At 33.7% G+C, this 14,826-nt stretch overlaps 2 protein-coding genes and 1 pseudogene across 2 annotated transcripts; 2 read left to right on the top strand and 1 right to left on the bottom strand.

Moving 5' to 3' along the window:
* Positions 1 to 1,313: 1,313 nt before the first annotated feature.
* Positions 1,314 to 3,056, top strand: LOC131614379 (uncharacterized). The gene is made up of 2 exons (XM_058885975.1): positions 1,314 to 2,899; positions 3,023 to 3,056. The coding sequence occupies exons 1-2, from the start codon at positions 1,341 to 1,343 to the stop codon at positions 3,054 to 3,056; spliced, it is 1,593 nt and encodes a 530-aa protein (XP_058741958.1). The 5' UTR covers positions 1,314 to 1,340.
* A 4,929-nt stretch (positions 3,057 to 7,985) lies between these two features.
* LOC131614372 (F-box/LRR-repeat protein 3-like) lies at positions 7,986 to 9,853 on the bottom strand. Its single transcript, XM_058885969.1, has one exon. The coding sequence runs from the start codon at positions 9,807 to 9,809 to the stop codon at positions 8,421 to 8,423; it is 1,389 nt and encodes a 462-aa protein (XP_058741952.1). The 5' UTR covers positions 9,810 to 9,853; the 3' UTR covers positions 7,986 to 8,420.
* Positions 9,854 to 10,897: 1,044 nt separating this feature from the next.
* The window catches only part of LOC131651489 (uncharacterized), a 6,904-nt pseudogene continuing 2,975 nt past the window's right edge, over positions 10,898 to 14,826 (top strand).

Below are 14,826 nucleotides of genomic sequence, written 5' to 3'. Positions count from 1 at the left end.
CATTTAGACGTATCAAACGGAAAATTCATACCTCTATACACCAAACCATCAATCGTTGGAAGCCTATCAAGAAAAAGTCTCCACCCAAAAGCCTTTATTTTGAATAAATGTTTATTAGGTTTTAATTTTAAGTAAATAAATATTTTTAATTTTTCTATAAATTCATCATGAATTCTGTATTAAATAAATCAGTTTAAATGCATATTTATGAAATTAATAAATTATTATAATTATAAAATAGAAAAATAGAAACATGGATTTTAAATGATAACTACCAATATTAATTAACTAATGATAAGATTTTGGATTATATACATGTTATTGTTGTTATTTAGATCGAATGAGTTAAACCGTCCAAAAAATATGTTTCTACATTTTATTGGGGCCACAAACATTCTCTACACATTTAACTGGAAATCTAAGGTTCTCTCCTACAAACGGCTCTCATACCTTTATGCTTTTTATTATGAGAAAGACCCCGTAGATACCAGTGGCGGAGCAAAAAACTTTAAGGAATTTGGGCAAAAAATTTATACTCTATTTTTACTAATTTTACATCCTATTTCTAATAATTTTGTCTAAAAATTTCACACCATATTTTTACAAATTTTGCACTTAATTTTGTTTAAAAATGACTAATTTTACTTTTTGTGTTGTCTAAAAATCGACTACTAAGTAGAGAAGTATACAATGAAAGTAGGGGTTGAGCCCGAGCGCTTGCCCGAACTCGCTAGGCTGTAGCTCCGCCCATTATAGATACATGCATCCACCTTTTTACATTAAATAATGCTCACATTTTCTTCTTTTATTTAGATGCAAAGAATAATATCTTTTCACAAAATTAATTAATACTGCAATTTTTAATGCCAACATAGCTGAATTTTTTTCTTCTTTTGAACTTCTACTATATATAATTTTACTTCTAGGGGTTAACATATAATTGTTGTTGTTTTATTGGCAAGTGCAGCGCTCTGATATGTTATAGTACGTTGGTTAAATACTTGTGACTTACAAAATTTTGGATAAATTTTTAAATAATTCAATTTTCTAAACAAAAATAATAATAATAATCGCATGGAATTCTGCCATGTCAACAAAATTTAACAATCAAAATTTTAAAAAACTCAAAAATAGGGTGACTATAATTACAATTAAGCCACACAAAAAAACTAACTTGAATTTCTCAAAATTTGAATTTAACCTAACTTTATAACCCATTCGGCGGCACTGAAGTTTCCAACCTGAAGAGGAAAAGAAACTCTCTCAAATCAAAATCAACAATTGACATGGCGGCTTCTTCTTCTTCATCATCCATACAAACTAGAAGCAAAAAAGTAGCTATGCTTTCAACAAATGTTTATTTACCAGATGAATGTTGGGAATATATCTTGGAATTCCTTATCAACCACGGCACCGAAGACACTCACTGTCGCTACTTTCATCTGAAGTCTCTTTCCCTCGTCTCCAAACAGTTACTCTCCATCACAAACCGTCTTCGATCATCTCTCACTATCTATAATCCAACATGCCAATTCTTCCGTAGATTCTCCAACATCGTCTCCCTCGACCTATCCTACTACGATGGTGATCTGGATGATCTTCTCGTCGGAATCTCTCATTTTCCATTGAAAATCACATCACTCAATATCTCAAACAAACTCAAGATTCCAACAAAGGGACTTGGAGTTTTCTCCAAAAACATTACGACTTTGACATCTCTCGTATGTTCCAACATTGCTACTCTCTATTATACCCACATGTTATTCATTGCCGAATGCTTCCCTCTCCTCGAAGAACTTGACCTCAGTAAACCTACACAGTTTAAATTTGACAAAACCGTTTTCTTCCCTGCACAGGCTCTTTCTTTGGCACTGCCTAAACTCCGCAGAGTTAACTTGTCTCGTAATTCCTATATCTCCAACGAATTACTTTTCCACCTGTTCAAGAACTGTAAGCTTCTCGAAGAGGTTAGCATCATCGGTTGTTGGCGCATACACCTGTCTGACATTGCAGCTGATCTCCACGAGAGGCCAACGTTGAGCTCATTATCTTTTTCAGCAAGCAGTTTCTACGGCCTCACTTCATCTTTCATTGACTCTTTGGTGAGTTTGAAAGGTTTGACTTCACTTGATTTGTTCGTTTTGAGAATATCCGATGAGTTTCTCTCCTCTATTGCAATGGAGGGTCTTCCTTTGACAAGGCTTGGTCTCCGAAATTGTTCAGGCTGTAGTTATGCTGGAATATTTTCTTTGCTATCCAAGTCTCCATGTATACAACATTTGATTCTTCAAAGTGCTTCTTTTCTGAATAATCAACATGTTGCCGAGTTGTCTTTATTTCTGAGTGATTTGATCTCTATAAACCTTAGTCATTGTGAAAGACTCACAGAATCAGCCTTGTTTGCACTTGTTAGGAATTGTCCTTCACTTATTGAGATCAATATGGAATATACATCTATTGGAAAAGAGAGCGTTAGGAATTCTAATTCTTCGATGGATTGTATTGTAAACTCTCAATTAAAGTCTCTCTATTTGGCTCATTGTGAGGAGTTAAGAGATGAAACCATCATAAGGTTTTCTTCCATTTTCTCCAATTTGCAGCTGCTTGATTTGAATTCTTGCCAACTAATATCTGATGAAAACGGTCATGTTTTTAGGAGATATTGTAACATTAGACATTTGAATTTAGCCAATTGTTCAAGAGTGAAGCTACTTGTTGGAATGAACTTTGAACTTCCTAACTTGGAGGTGTTGAATTTGTCATGTACAACCGTTGACGATAAAACACTCTATGCAATCACAAAGGGTTGTCGTGGGCTTTTGCAATTCGACCTTGAAAATTGTGGGAATGTCACACAGAAAGGAGTGAAAGATGTGCTTGAAAACTGCACACAACTAAGAGAGATCAATTTGCGGAAATGTTATAATGTGCATGGTGATGTTTGCTCAATGTTATTGTCAAGCCTGTCTTTAAGAAAGATAATTGCTCCACCTCATTTTCATTTCACTAGAGGAACTATGAAACTCTTTTCACATCATGGATGCCGTGTTTGCTAGCATTCTAAAAGTACTATTGAAGTTTGAACTCTTAAATGTAAGTTTTTTTTTTCAACTTTAATTCTATGATAGTTAAATTTTAACTTACAACTGAGTATTTACTCATTAGTCTGCATATGATAATTCTGTAAACATTTGAGTGTTACATGCAATTTTTATTTGTATTATTTTTCATGGCTTTGTTTTAAATTATTATAATACTTTGATAAGATTTGTGTCATATTTATTGCAGCCCTCCTTGGTATATGAGTTTCGCATACTTCCTGTAGCACGATATTCTCTACTGTTACTTATCTGGGTTTTCTATGCGTCCTATCATCTTTATATTTTGAACAAAACTTGCAATCCTTTAGTGGTCAGTTTAATCAAATTATATACTGCTTAATAATAGTGCATTACTTTCGTCTATTAATCCACAAGTGTGTTCTTCTATATGACAATTGAAAACAACAAATGCAGTGACTGCTTTTTTGCTATGTATGCCTCATCCTGTTTAATGACACTAACTAATACACAACATATCATTGTGCTGCAGGAGAAGCCAACATCAACTACAACTAGAATACCAAAGAAAGTGCTTCTTGTTTTGAAGACAAGTTTTGTTTTTCTCCTAGTTATTCAGTATTGCTACTTTGTAGAGCAACTTAAGTTTTGAGTGTTTAATTTTTTTATTTATTTATGTTTTCAAACTTACATCTTGAAATAAAGAAAAATGTTTAGTTTTTTTTCTATCATAGATTACATTAACATTCTCTCTGCCTACAAGAAAAATGATATATAATAGAAGTTAAGAATCATCTGACAGCTTCAATGTTTTCTTTGCTATCGATATTAAAGATTAGAAAACGATTACTAATTTGGATTTTGAGATTGTATTGACCAAACTTAAGTTATTAACTTCGGATAAAGTTTGAGTGACTTTAAAGCCATAACCATAACAATTTGCACCAAAGTTTCCGTGGAAAGTCATTGAATCCATTTCCGTTAACTTCAATTGCAAAAGAAACATGTCAGAAACATCATCAACCACCAATGTATTTGAAATTCGAACTACATACTCATTAATTATCTAATTCCTATGATATAGAAGTCAATCCATAGAAAAAAGACAGTGTTTAATTTTTGAAAACGCAGGCCTATTTGCATGCATTTCGTTTTAGATAATCCTCTCCAACTCCCTAGCATAACTAAGTGTTTGGTTGATGAGTTGCAGAGATGGTATTTCTTTGCAAGGTGCAGAGTCTTTTGCCTTTTGATAGAAGACGGAACCGTTCTTAATTTCCCACTCAATTATTAGATAATAACTTTAGTATGGGAGAACATAACATTATTGTGCAGCAAGATTTAGGCACATCAAGTAAAATCACAATAAGATCAATATATATTGGAAACGTGAAACATATACAATAACATCATGCATTGATAAGAAAAACTTTGACCTGATTGTCTTTGCCAAAAGATCCATGAAATAAACATATGTTTCATGTGGCACTGTCTGCCGAGCAATCAATTTTACTTGAGATCATGTCACCATCCAACTCAGTATGAATTTCAGCTATTCTATTCTGCACAAGTTCAGCAGACCTGAGGAGACTATGGAAGACGATTTCTGCAACATATGAAAAGCCCCCATAGATTATGAACGATCAACATGAAAGTAAACAAGTTGAATATTGCATTACACTCTATTATAGACTGAAGCACGGACACCCCGAGCATGACACTAACACTGTCTGACACGACAATAAATACTGGTAATAATTTGAAAAAATGAATAAGTTAAATGTAATCATAAGTGTCGGTGTATGTGTCTGACACGGGCCCGAACATGCCTTTTTTCAGAGATGTCGGGTCCGAACATGCCTTTTATCACGGTTCAACTTAAGAGTGGCATAGATGGAAACCCTCTCTACTACCAATGCAAGGTATGAGAACAAAATCTGGAGTCTTGTTAAGCTCTTTGTTTATGACTACTAATACTACAACATAAGCTTACTTGAGAAGTTTTCATCATGAGTATATGTATGTTAAAACGTTTTATAATTCACTTCGAATTTCAATCTTATTGGTTTAGAATTGCCTTATAAAAATAATTTGATTATTGATTTGAATGGAAAATCGTTTGAAGAAAGTAAACATGTGTTATTTATCTGCATATTATTGCTTTCAAACTGAAAGTTTTAATTATAATTATCTTACCTAGTTTATTTATTATAGACAGTAAACATATATAAGTGTTGGTCCTTAAATGTCATTCTTTTTTATATGCTTTTGAATCCAATAAAGAAGCCCTTTTTATGATCTTAATTAGCCACACGAGTTTTGCAACACAGTCCATGTTTCATAACAAGCACATCACAGAAGTATTAGAATGCACATACACTTTTTTCTTCGGATTAAACACATTCATTGCTCTAATAACTAGTACTAAATTAACTTCCTTGTTCACACCATTGCTCTCAACAATTTCAGGTTGCAGAGGGAAAACATTATTGCTTTTAAACTCCATTTTACTTTAGATCATGTCACCATCCCACTAGAGTAAGTATTGTATTGAACATGATCTGCATGAATTCAACTGTTCCAATATCACAAGCATACAGTTATAGTTTTATTTAAGGCAAATACACAAAATGAACTTGTCACAATATATAGATATAGAGATATGAAATTTTACTAGATATAGAGATCACCAACACTAAGAATTGTCACAATATATTTTCATTGCGGATATACATTGCGGTTTTTGGGTTTGCCGATATGGTAAATATAGGCCGCTATTACGGGTTTTTCCGCCATAATCAGCAATAACAGCACCGCAAAGTAGCCGATATAGAGGAGTTTTGGCTCTCCGTCATGGACCGCCACCTGCCATCAACAACACTGATATGGCCACATACTAGAAGTAATGTTGCTGGTCCTGCCTAGAACAACCAGTGCAGAAAAAAGTAGAGTATCTTCCCTGCTGCATCCACATTTGATGAAACTTCAGTTTATTCAACATAGCTTAAACACTGTAAAACAATGATACAACATGCAAATAAAGGTGTGTTACAGGTATACAAGAATCTAATCAAAGTAATATAATTCAAGGCAAAGCGATAAAAACAATAAAATAGAAAACCGAATATAAGATCTAATTTTTTATACTATTTCACAGCATGGACGATCAGGAGGGGGTTGGAAGTTGGAACCACTTAATACCAGAATTGATCCCCGAATTGGATACTCGTGGTGAAAACCAAAAAAAGATTCCAAATTAATATGCATCTTAACAAAAATACACCATTGCAGAGTTTTCTTATAGATCAGGCAAGACTATTAACATCATCATTAATTTCTTATCTCATACAACAATGAAATGATCAAAACATCATACATTTCAAGTAGAAACCACCTAGTACAATAATGGTCAAGAAACTGAAAAATTAATTCCTAACGTTCTTCTGGAAAATCATTAATTGACACGACAGATATTGATCTAACTATTAGAAAGAAACAAGCTATGAACAAGAAGCAAAAGTTACTTTTAATGTTTGAAATTCAATGGCTTAATCATATATTTTACAAAAATGGCTTAATAAAGCAATCCATTTGAGTGAAAGTCTTGGATAGTGATGAGATATATCATATAAGACACCAGAATGTACAAAGCATGAAATGATCCTAACTAGTTGTTCTATCAATAACTGTTGGTTGTTGGTATTCACGTACATGTGTTTTTTTGTTGCTAATAAGCAATAAGTTTCATCAATATGGAAAGAAACAAAGCATAAGCATAAGGTGCGCACACTAAATGACCAAAAAACAAAGACAAGTTTATAACATGTTGATCATTCAAAAAACCAGCACCTTGAAGATCCAAATGTTGTATACATTGACACTTGGATAACAAAGAAAAGATTCCAGCATAACTATATCCACAACAATATTGGAGGACAAGCTTTTTCAAAGGATGACCTCTCGTTGCAATAGAGGAAAGAAAATCATCAGAGATCAGCGAATATGACAAATCAAGACAAACTAAGTCCTTTAAACTCTCGAGAGAATCAATTAAGTGTGAACTAATGTTGCATTGCTTGATATCAAATGAATTGATAGAGACTTCAAAGTTGGTCTCTCACAGATGGCCGAAGCAATGCCATGTTGAGTTAAGAATGAACCGTGCAACAAGACAAGTTCTTCAAGAAACTCGGAATTCTTACAAAAGTGTAAAAGCCATGCGTCGTTCTTCATGTTCTTGAAGGAGAGGAGTTTGCCCAGAGTATTAAGTTTGCGCAGCTTAGGAAACACCATTGACATAGAACCATTTAGCTTAACACTGATACTGTAAGTGTTACTAAGGTCAAGTTCTTGAAGGAGAGGAAAGCAATGAGAGATAAGAAGCAAGTCGGCAACAGACAGAGAAGCAATGTTGGAACAGATGAGAGAAGTAATATTTCGGGAGAATGCTCTCAAGCCGCCTGCTGGAATGTTAGGTTGGTTGGAGAGATTGAGCGTAGTGAGTTTCAATGGGCAGAGAGAATGTTAATGCAATCTATCATAAAAAAAACTAAACATTTTTCTTTATTTAAAGATGTAAGCTTGAAAACATAAATAAATAAATAAAAAACTAAACATTCATAACCTAAGTTGCTCTACAAAGTAGCAATACTGAATAATTAGGAGAAAAACCAAACTTGTCTTCAAAACAAGAAGCACTCTCTCTTTGGTATTCTTTCTTTCAGATTTTCAATTTCAACCAACAGATATAGAAAAATCTCCTATTTTATTGTGATTGATGTCAGCTTCTCCTGCAGCACAATGTATGAGGCATACACAAATCTTATCAAAGTAATATATATAATAATTCAAAACAAAGTGATGAAAAGCAATACATATAAAGTTGAAAAGAGTTAAAGTTGAAAAAAAGCTTACATTTAAGAGGTCAAACTTCAGCAGAGTACTTTAAGAATGCTAGCAAACACGACATCCATGATATGAAAAGAGTTTCATAGTTCCTCTAGTGAAACGAAAATGAGGTGGAGCAATTATCTTTCTTAAAGACAGGCTTGACAATAACATTGAGCAAACATCACCATGCACATTATAACAATTCTTCAAATTGATCTCTCTTAGTTGTGTGCAGTTTTCAAGCACATATTTCACTCCTATCTCTGTGACATTACCACAGTTTTCAAGGTCGAATTGCAAAAGCCCACGACAACGCTTTGAGATTGCATAAAGTGTTTTATCGTGGACAGTTGTACATGACAAATTCAACACCTCCAAGTTAGGAAGTTCAAAGTTCATTCCAACAAATAGCTTCACTCTTGAACAATAGGCTAACTTCAAATGTCTAATATTATAAGCTCTCCTTAAGACTCAACCAATACCTTCATTAGATATAAGTGGGCAAAAATTCAAATCAAGCAGCTGCAAATTGGAGAAAATGGAAGAAAACCTTATGATGGTTTCATCTCTTAACCCGTCACAATAAGCCAAATAGAGAGACTTTAATTGAGAGTTTACAATACGATCCATCGATGAATTATAATTGCTTATACTCTCTTTTCCAATAGATGTCCCTTCCATATTGATCTCAATAAGTGAAGGACAGTTCCTAACAAGTGCAAACAAGGCTGATTCTGTGAGTCGTTTACAACGACTAAGGTTTATAGAGATCAAATCACCCAGAAATAAAGACAACTTGGCAACATGTTGATTATTCAGAAAAAAAGCCGTTTGAAGATTCAAATGTTGTATACATGGACACCTGGATAGCAAAGAAAATATTCCATTATAACTATATCCTGCACAATTTCGGAGACCAAGCCTTGTCAAAGGAAGACCCTCCATTGCAATAGAGGAGAGCAACTCATCGGATATTTCCATAATGAACAAATCAAGTGAAGTCAAACCCTTCAAACTCAGCAAAGAGTCAATGAAAGATGAAGTGAGGCTGTCGGAATAGCTTGCTGAAAAAGATAAAGAGCTCAACGTTGGCCTCTCGTGGAGATCAGCTGCAATGTCAGAAATGGTTATGGAATTACATTTAATGACGGTAACCTCTTGGAGAAGCTTACAGTTCTTGCACAAGTGGAAAAGTAATTCGTTGGAGATATAGGAATTATGAGACAAGTTAACTTTGCGGAGTTTGGGCAGTGCCAACGAAAGAGCCTCTGCAGAGAAGAAGGCCGTTTTGCCAAATTTGAATTTTGTAGGTTTACTGAGGTCAAGTTCTTCGAGCAAAGGGAAGAAATCGGCAACGGATAATATGTCGGTGTCATAGATAGTAGTAATGTTGGAACATAGGAGAGATGTCAAGGTTGTAATATTTTTGGAGAAAGCTCGCAATCCCTTTACTGGAATCCTGAGTTGGTTTGAGATATTGAGTGATGTGATTTTCAATGGAAAACGAGAGATTTGGACGAGAAGATGATCGAGATCACCATCGTAGTAGGATAGGTCGAGGGAGGCGATGTTGGAGAATCTATGGAAGAATTGGCATGTTGGATTATAGATAGTAAGAGATGATCGAAAACGGTTTGTGACGGAGAGGAACTGTTTGGATACGATGGAAAGAGATTTCAGATGAAAGTAGCGACCACGGGTGTCGTCGGTGCCGTGGTTGATAAGGAATTTGAAGATACATTCCCAACATTCATCTGGTAAATAAACATTACTTCTAGTTTGTATGGATGATAAAGAAGAAGAAGAAGCAGCCATGGGCATTGTTGATTTTGATTTGAGAGAGTTTCTTTTCTTCTTCATGTTGGAAACTTCGGTGCCGCAGAATATTTGAGGGATTATATTATTGATTATAAAGTTAGGTTAAACTCAAATTTTGAGAAAATCAACCTTGGATTTCGTTTTTGGTGTTTTGTGTATATGTTATAGAGTAGTTTTAAATCTATTTAAATTCTTGTAAAATTAAAAGTTTTTATTTTTTAGGGTTTGTTTAGAATGAAATATTTCACCTATTAGGGTCAGTAATATGGGCCTACGCTTAACTTAAACTGACTCAGGTCAGATCAATTTTTTCATTATATTTTATGAAATATTTTACAAATGTGTTTTTAAATTTGTCTACTTATGGACTTCAACGTGACAAAACTGAAATCAAGACCAAAACTACAAAACTATAATTTTTTAAAATAGAGATCAAATTTTAATATTTTTAAAATAGGAATTAAAAAAGGGAAAAAAGAAAATGCACTATATAATATAGATAGTGGCTTATAGATTTTGGTTTGTATTAGTTGTTGCGGTTTTTGTTCAGAGTATTGATATGACTTTATATTTGTAACTCTTCTGGTATTTTAGTTGTTTCGGTTTATATTATGCTGGAAGGATTTTTTGGGTGCTTAATATATCATTTTAGTTTCTTAAAAAAAGACATAAACTAGATATATTAAAACAAACAAAAAATCAATTTTATTTATTATAGTGATGGAAGAGAAATCATAAATTTTAATATTATTTTAAAAGATTAAATGTATAAGCATCTTATACTTTAATGTTATATAGCAAGAGTACTAAAATTTTTTAACGATTAAATTTGATATTTATAATAATGACTGAAAAAAAATAATAGATTTTAAATAAATTTTATTTGGTAAATTGATAGTAAATTGATCTAATAGAAATGCAACAATAAATAATTGTGTTATGAAGAGATTTTATTTTGTTTTATTTGGTATGGAAGGTTTTAATAACCTATTTTTCCGTAAACTTAAAACAAACTTTGCAACCAATTTGTATTGCAACTAAAAATATTTTTGTTTTTATAAAACCTTCTTCAAGTTCATAACCTAACGTAACCCCTCAGCCAAAACCATCACAAAATTCTTCCAATCAATATGAAAAGCAAAAGAAAATCTCTCAAATTTTCAAAACAAGAATCTCATTATTTACCAAATGAGTGTTGGGAATTGGTCTTTAAATTCCTCAAAGAAGATGATGAAGACAATTTCAAGCTTCTCTCAACTGTCTCAAAACAGTTCTTCTTCATCATTAACCGTCTCCGATCCTCTCTCACTCTCTACTATCCATTCCATCCTAACCTATTCCAAAGATTCACCAATCTATTATCCCTCAACCTTACCTGCTTCCACGGTGATCTCAACATGTTTCTCTCTCAAATATCTTGTTTTCAACTCAACCTTACATCACTCAATCTCTCCGATAAACCCACAATTCCCGCCAATGGATTGAAAATTTTCTCCAAAAATATTACAACCTTGACTTCTCTCACTTGTTCCAACTTATATTCTATCAAGACCACGGACCTCTTACGCATTGCCGATTGTTTCCTTTTACTCGAAGAACTCGACCTCAGTAATCCCGAAAAATGCCGCGGTAAATACCTCAAAAAGCTAGAAGCTATTACACTAGCACTTGTCAAACTTCGTAAGGTTAACCTCTCTAATCATAGTTATATCAACGATAAAATGATTTTCCAATATTGCAAGGGAAGGTCTGCCTCTGAGGAGAATTGTCCTCCAACGTTGCACCGGCTATAGCTATGTTGGAATCTTTAATTTATTATCCAAGTGTCAACATATACAACATTTGGATCTTCAAAATGCTCGTTTCCTAAAGGATGCACATGTTGTTCAATTGTCATTATTTCTTAGTGATTTGGTGTCTATAAATCTTAGCAAATGTAAGAAGCTCACACAATCAACATTGTTTGCACTTGTTAGAAACTGTCGTACACTTGGCGAGATCAAAATGAAAGCTATTGGACGGGAGAGTATACATAATACAAATTCTTGTATAGACTCTGGTGTATACCCTCAATTGAAGTATCTGGTGTTGGGTTATAATTCATGGTTAAGTGACGAAAGCATTATAACGTTTGCTTCTATTTTCCCTAACTTGCAGCTCTTGGATTTGAAGGATTGTCACAACATTTCTGAAGAAGGTATTGGTCAAGTTTTAAGGAGATGCTTTAAGATTAAGCAACTAAACTTAGCCCATTGTTCAAATGTGGAAACATTTGGAATAAATTTTGGAGTTTCTAAATTAGAGGTGTTAAACTTGTCATTTACTGACGTTAATGATGAAGCACTCTATGCGATCTCAAAATATTGTTGTCAACTTTTACAACTGAACCTTCACTATTGTGGTTATGTCACAGAGAAAGGAGTGAAGCATGTGATAGATAATTGCACACATCTGAGAGAGATCAACTTGGGGTGTTGCGATAACATACATTCAAAATTTGTTGCTTCAATGGTGGTATTAAGACCATCGTTGAGAAAGATAACAACTCCACGTCATTGTTATTTAAGCAAGAAAGAGAGAAAAGTCTTGTCGTATCATGGATGCCTTATTTGCCAACATTAGGAGAGTGCCTTCTCGTATCATGGATGCCTTGTTTGCCAACATTGGTTATTACTATTTGGATAGGATGTGTTTAATTGCTCTTTTTTTTCTCTCTTTTTTGTTGAGTGGTGTTATACGGTTATCACTATACGTGTTGTCTTTGGATAGAAATATTGAGCATGCATGTTTGGTCTTTACACATACATTTGTGTAGTAGATGACGGTTTAAAGTCCAATTGTATTTTCCTAATGACGGTTTGATTAATTTATTGTGAAAAAATTATTATTTCTTAAGTTATTTAAGGGGTTTAAACCCCCCGCAATCCATCTCTTTTTCTTTAAGGAACCCATGGCATGTCATGTAAGTCTCCGTTAGTGAAATCTAACAGGACGAACCAAAAATAGGGACGGAAAATATTGCAAAGACCGTTATTTGATGAATTTTTTTGTAAGAACTAAAATTGAAGGTTGCCATATTTATAGGGACTAAAAACAAATTTAACACTTTTAAGAATTTTGTGTGTAAGTAAGTATTCACAGTATGTGTTTAAGGTGGATGTTAGGGTTATAAAACATATCTTTGATAATTGATGTGATGTGAGTCTTATATAACTTTAAAATATGATATTTCGGATTATCCTTAACTCATAGTTGTCTCCCAAACCTTTAATTGATAAGATCAAGTGATGGTTTGAGTTTGTTATATTATTTAGACTTAGAATCATACAGTACTTTAAAATTTAAAGTTTGTATTTGATATTAAAGTTTAAATGAACTTATAAGAATTTTTTTATCATGTGGACTGAAGTTCATCATTTAAAAGTGAATAAATAAAATGTGGCGGATTAGAATATGCAACTCTATACCTAATGTCTCTCCACAACTAAAAACTGAATAGACAGACTCATACGAATTTTATAAGCAAATTCTTACATGCGAATTACCTTGTAATTTAGAGACGTAAACTTGCAATATTGACATGAGAAGTTAACAACCTGAACTCAAGAGCCTTTTTTACGAGTCCTATTAAATGTAATATTGGCAATGGAGCCTCTACTCCGTTGTGGTATGCGTTATGGGCGGGTCAAAAATCTCTTATGTAATCTTTTGCTAATTTATTCTCTCTAGCTGGATTTTTTTTGGATTCTATATATCTTGTCGGAGCTTTTGTTGAAGGAGTTTGGTGCTGGAATTTTTCTAGTTGGTTCGTAGAGGGGAGTACAGTGGCCGATTTAGCTGCGGAGTTGCATCAATCCGGTAGGCCCAGCCAAAGGGCAGCGACTGCTACTGTGGGCAGTCCGGCTGGTGCTGGCAGTGACACAGGGGCTGTTCAAACTTCCAGCCAGCAGCTGGCAGCAGCGCTAAATGCACTGCTGAATGTTATGAATTCTGTGCCGGTCAAGGAAAATTGCGATGATAGCTTCTCTTGGGCTTTGTCTTTTAATGGTTGCTTTTCCGTTAAATCGTGCTACGAGCTTTTTAAGGTGTCATTATCCGGTCCACCATTGGAAAGTAACAAGGTATTGACCTTAAACTATTTATGGAAATTCAAAGTTCCTTAAAAAATTCTATGTTTTGGTTGGAGATTTTTATTAAATAGATTAGCCACTAGAGATCAATTGGTGAGAAGGGGTGTTATGGTGGGAGGAATTGATTCTGTCTGTGCGATAACAACTCTCTGTTTTATTGTTATCGTTTGGTGTCGGTATTATTGTAAAAACATGTTGTACAAATTCTGAATGAAGATTTGTCTAAGTAACCATTTATTTATTCATAGGGTAAAGTAATTCATAACATGCTCACCTCATGTTGCTGTATCTCGGCATAACCGACCTAATAAGTCTATATTATGCCGAGAAACATAAACCTATAAGACATAGCAAACTGAATTCGATGAAGCAATTGCATACACATATAACATGCAGAAGAAAATAATTAGAAAACAAACATAACACTTGAGAGTGAAAATCATGTCTATATTATGTGAAGGGAACAAACATAACAACTGATGAACAACCACTTGTTGTTAAATCAAGAATCATAACGACAATGCGGGTAGATTTGACTTTATTGATAATTTCATCTAAATTCCTTACATTATTATATAGAAGAAAATAACTTACGCAATTATAATGTGCAGAGTAATGAGAAAATATACATTTGTATCATTTAAAAACAAAAGGAAATTACTTTATTAATTGGAAAAAAGTTCCTTCTCTATGTTGCTCCAATGATGGCCTTGATAACAACAGCATCACTACCAACTAACAGAGATTCAAATAGTTCCTTATCAAGGCCATCATTCAAATAGTTATCTCACATTGTAGAAGAAAAATATGATAACACTTAGCTACTGTTAAATACAATTTGGAAATAAAAGGCCTTAAGACATACAAAGTCTGTTCATAAGAAAGCATCAACTAAAGAACTTGTCCGAGCAATAATGCCTTGACTGGAG

This window comes from Vicia villosa, linkage group LG1 (assembly GCF_029867415.1).
Source record: "Vicia villosa cultivar HV-30 ecotype Madison, WI linkage group LG1, Vvil1.0, whole genome shotgun sequence".
Lineage (NCBI taxonomy): Eukaryota > Viridiplantae > Streptophyta > Magnoliopsida > Fabales > Fabaceae > Vicia > Vicia villosa.
The sequence above is the reverse complement of the archived record's forward strand: the minus strand, read 5'-3'. Positions and strand labels throughout refer to the sequence as shown.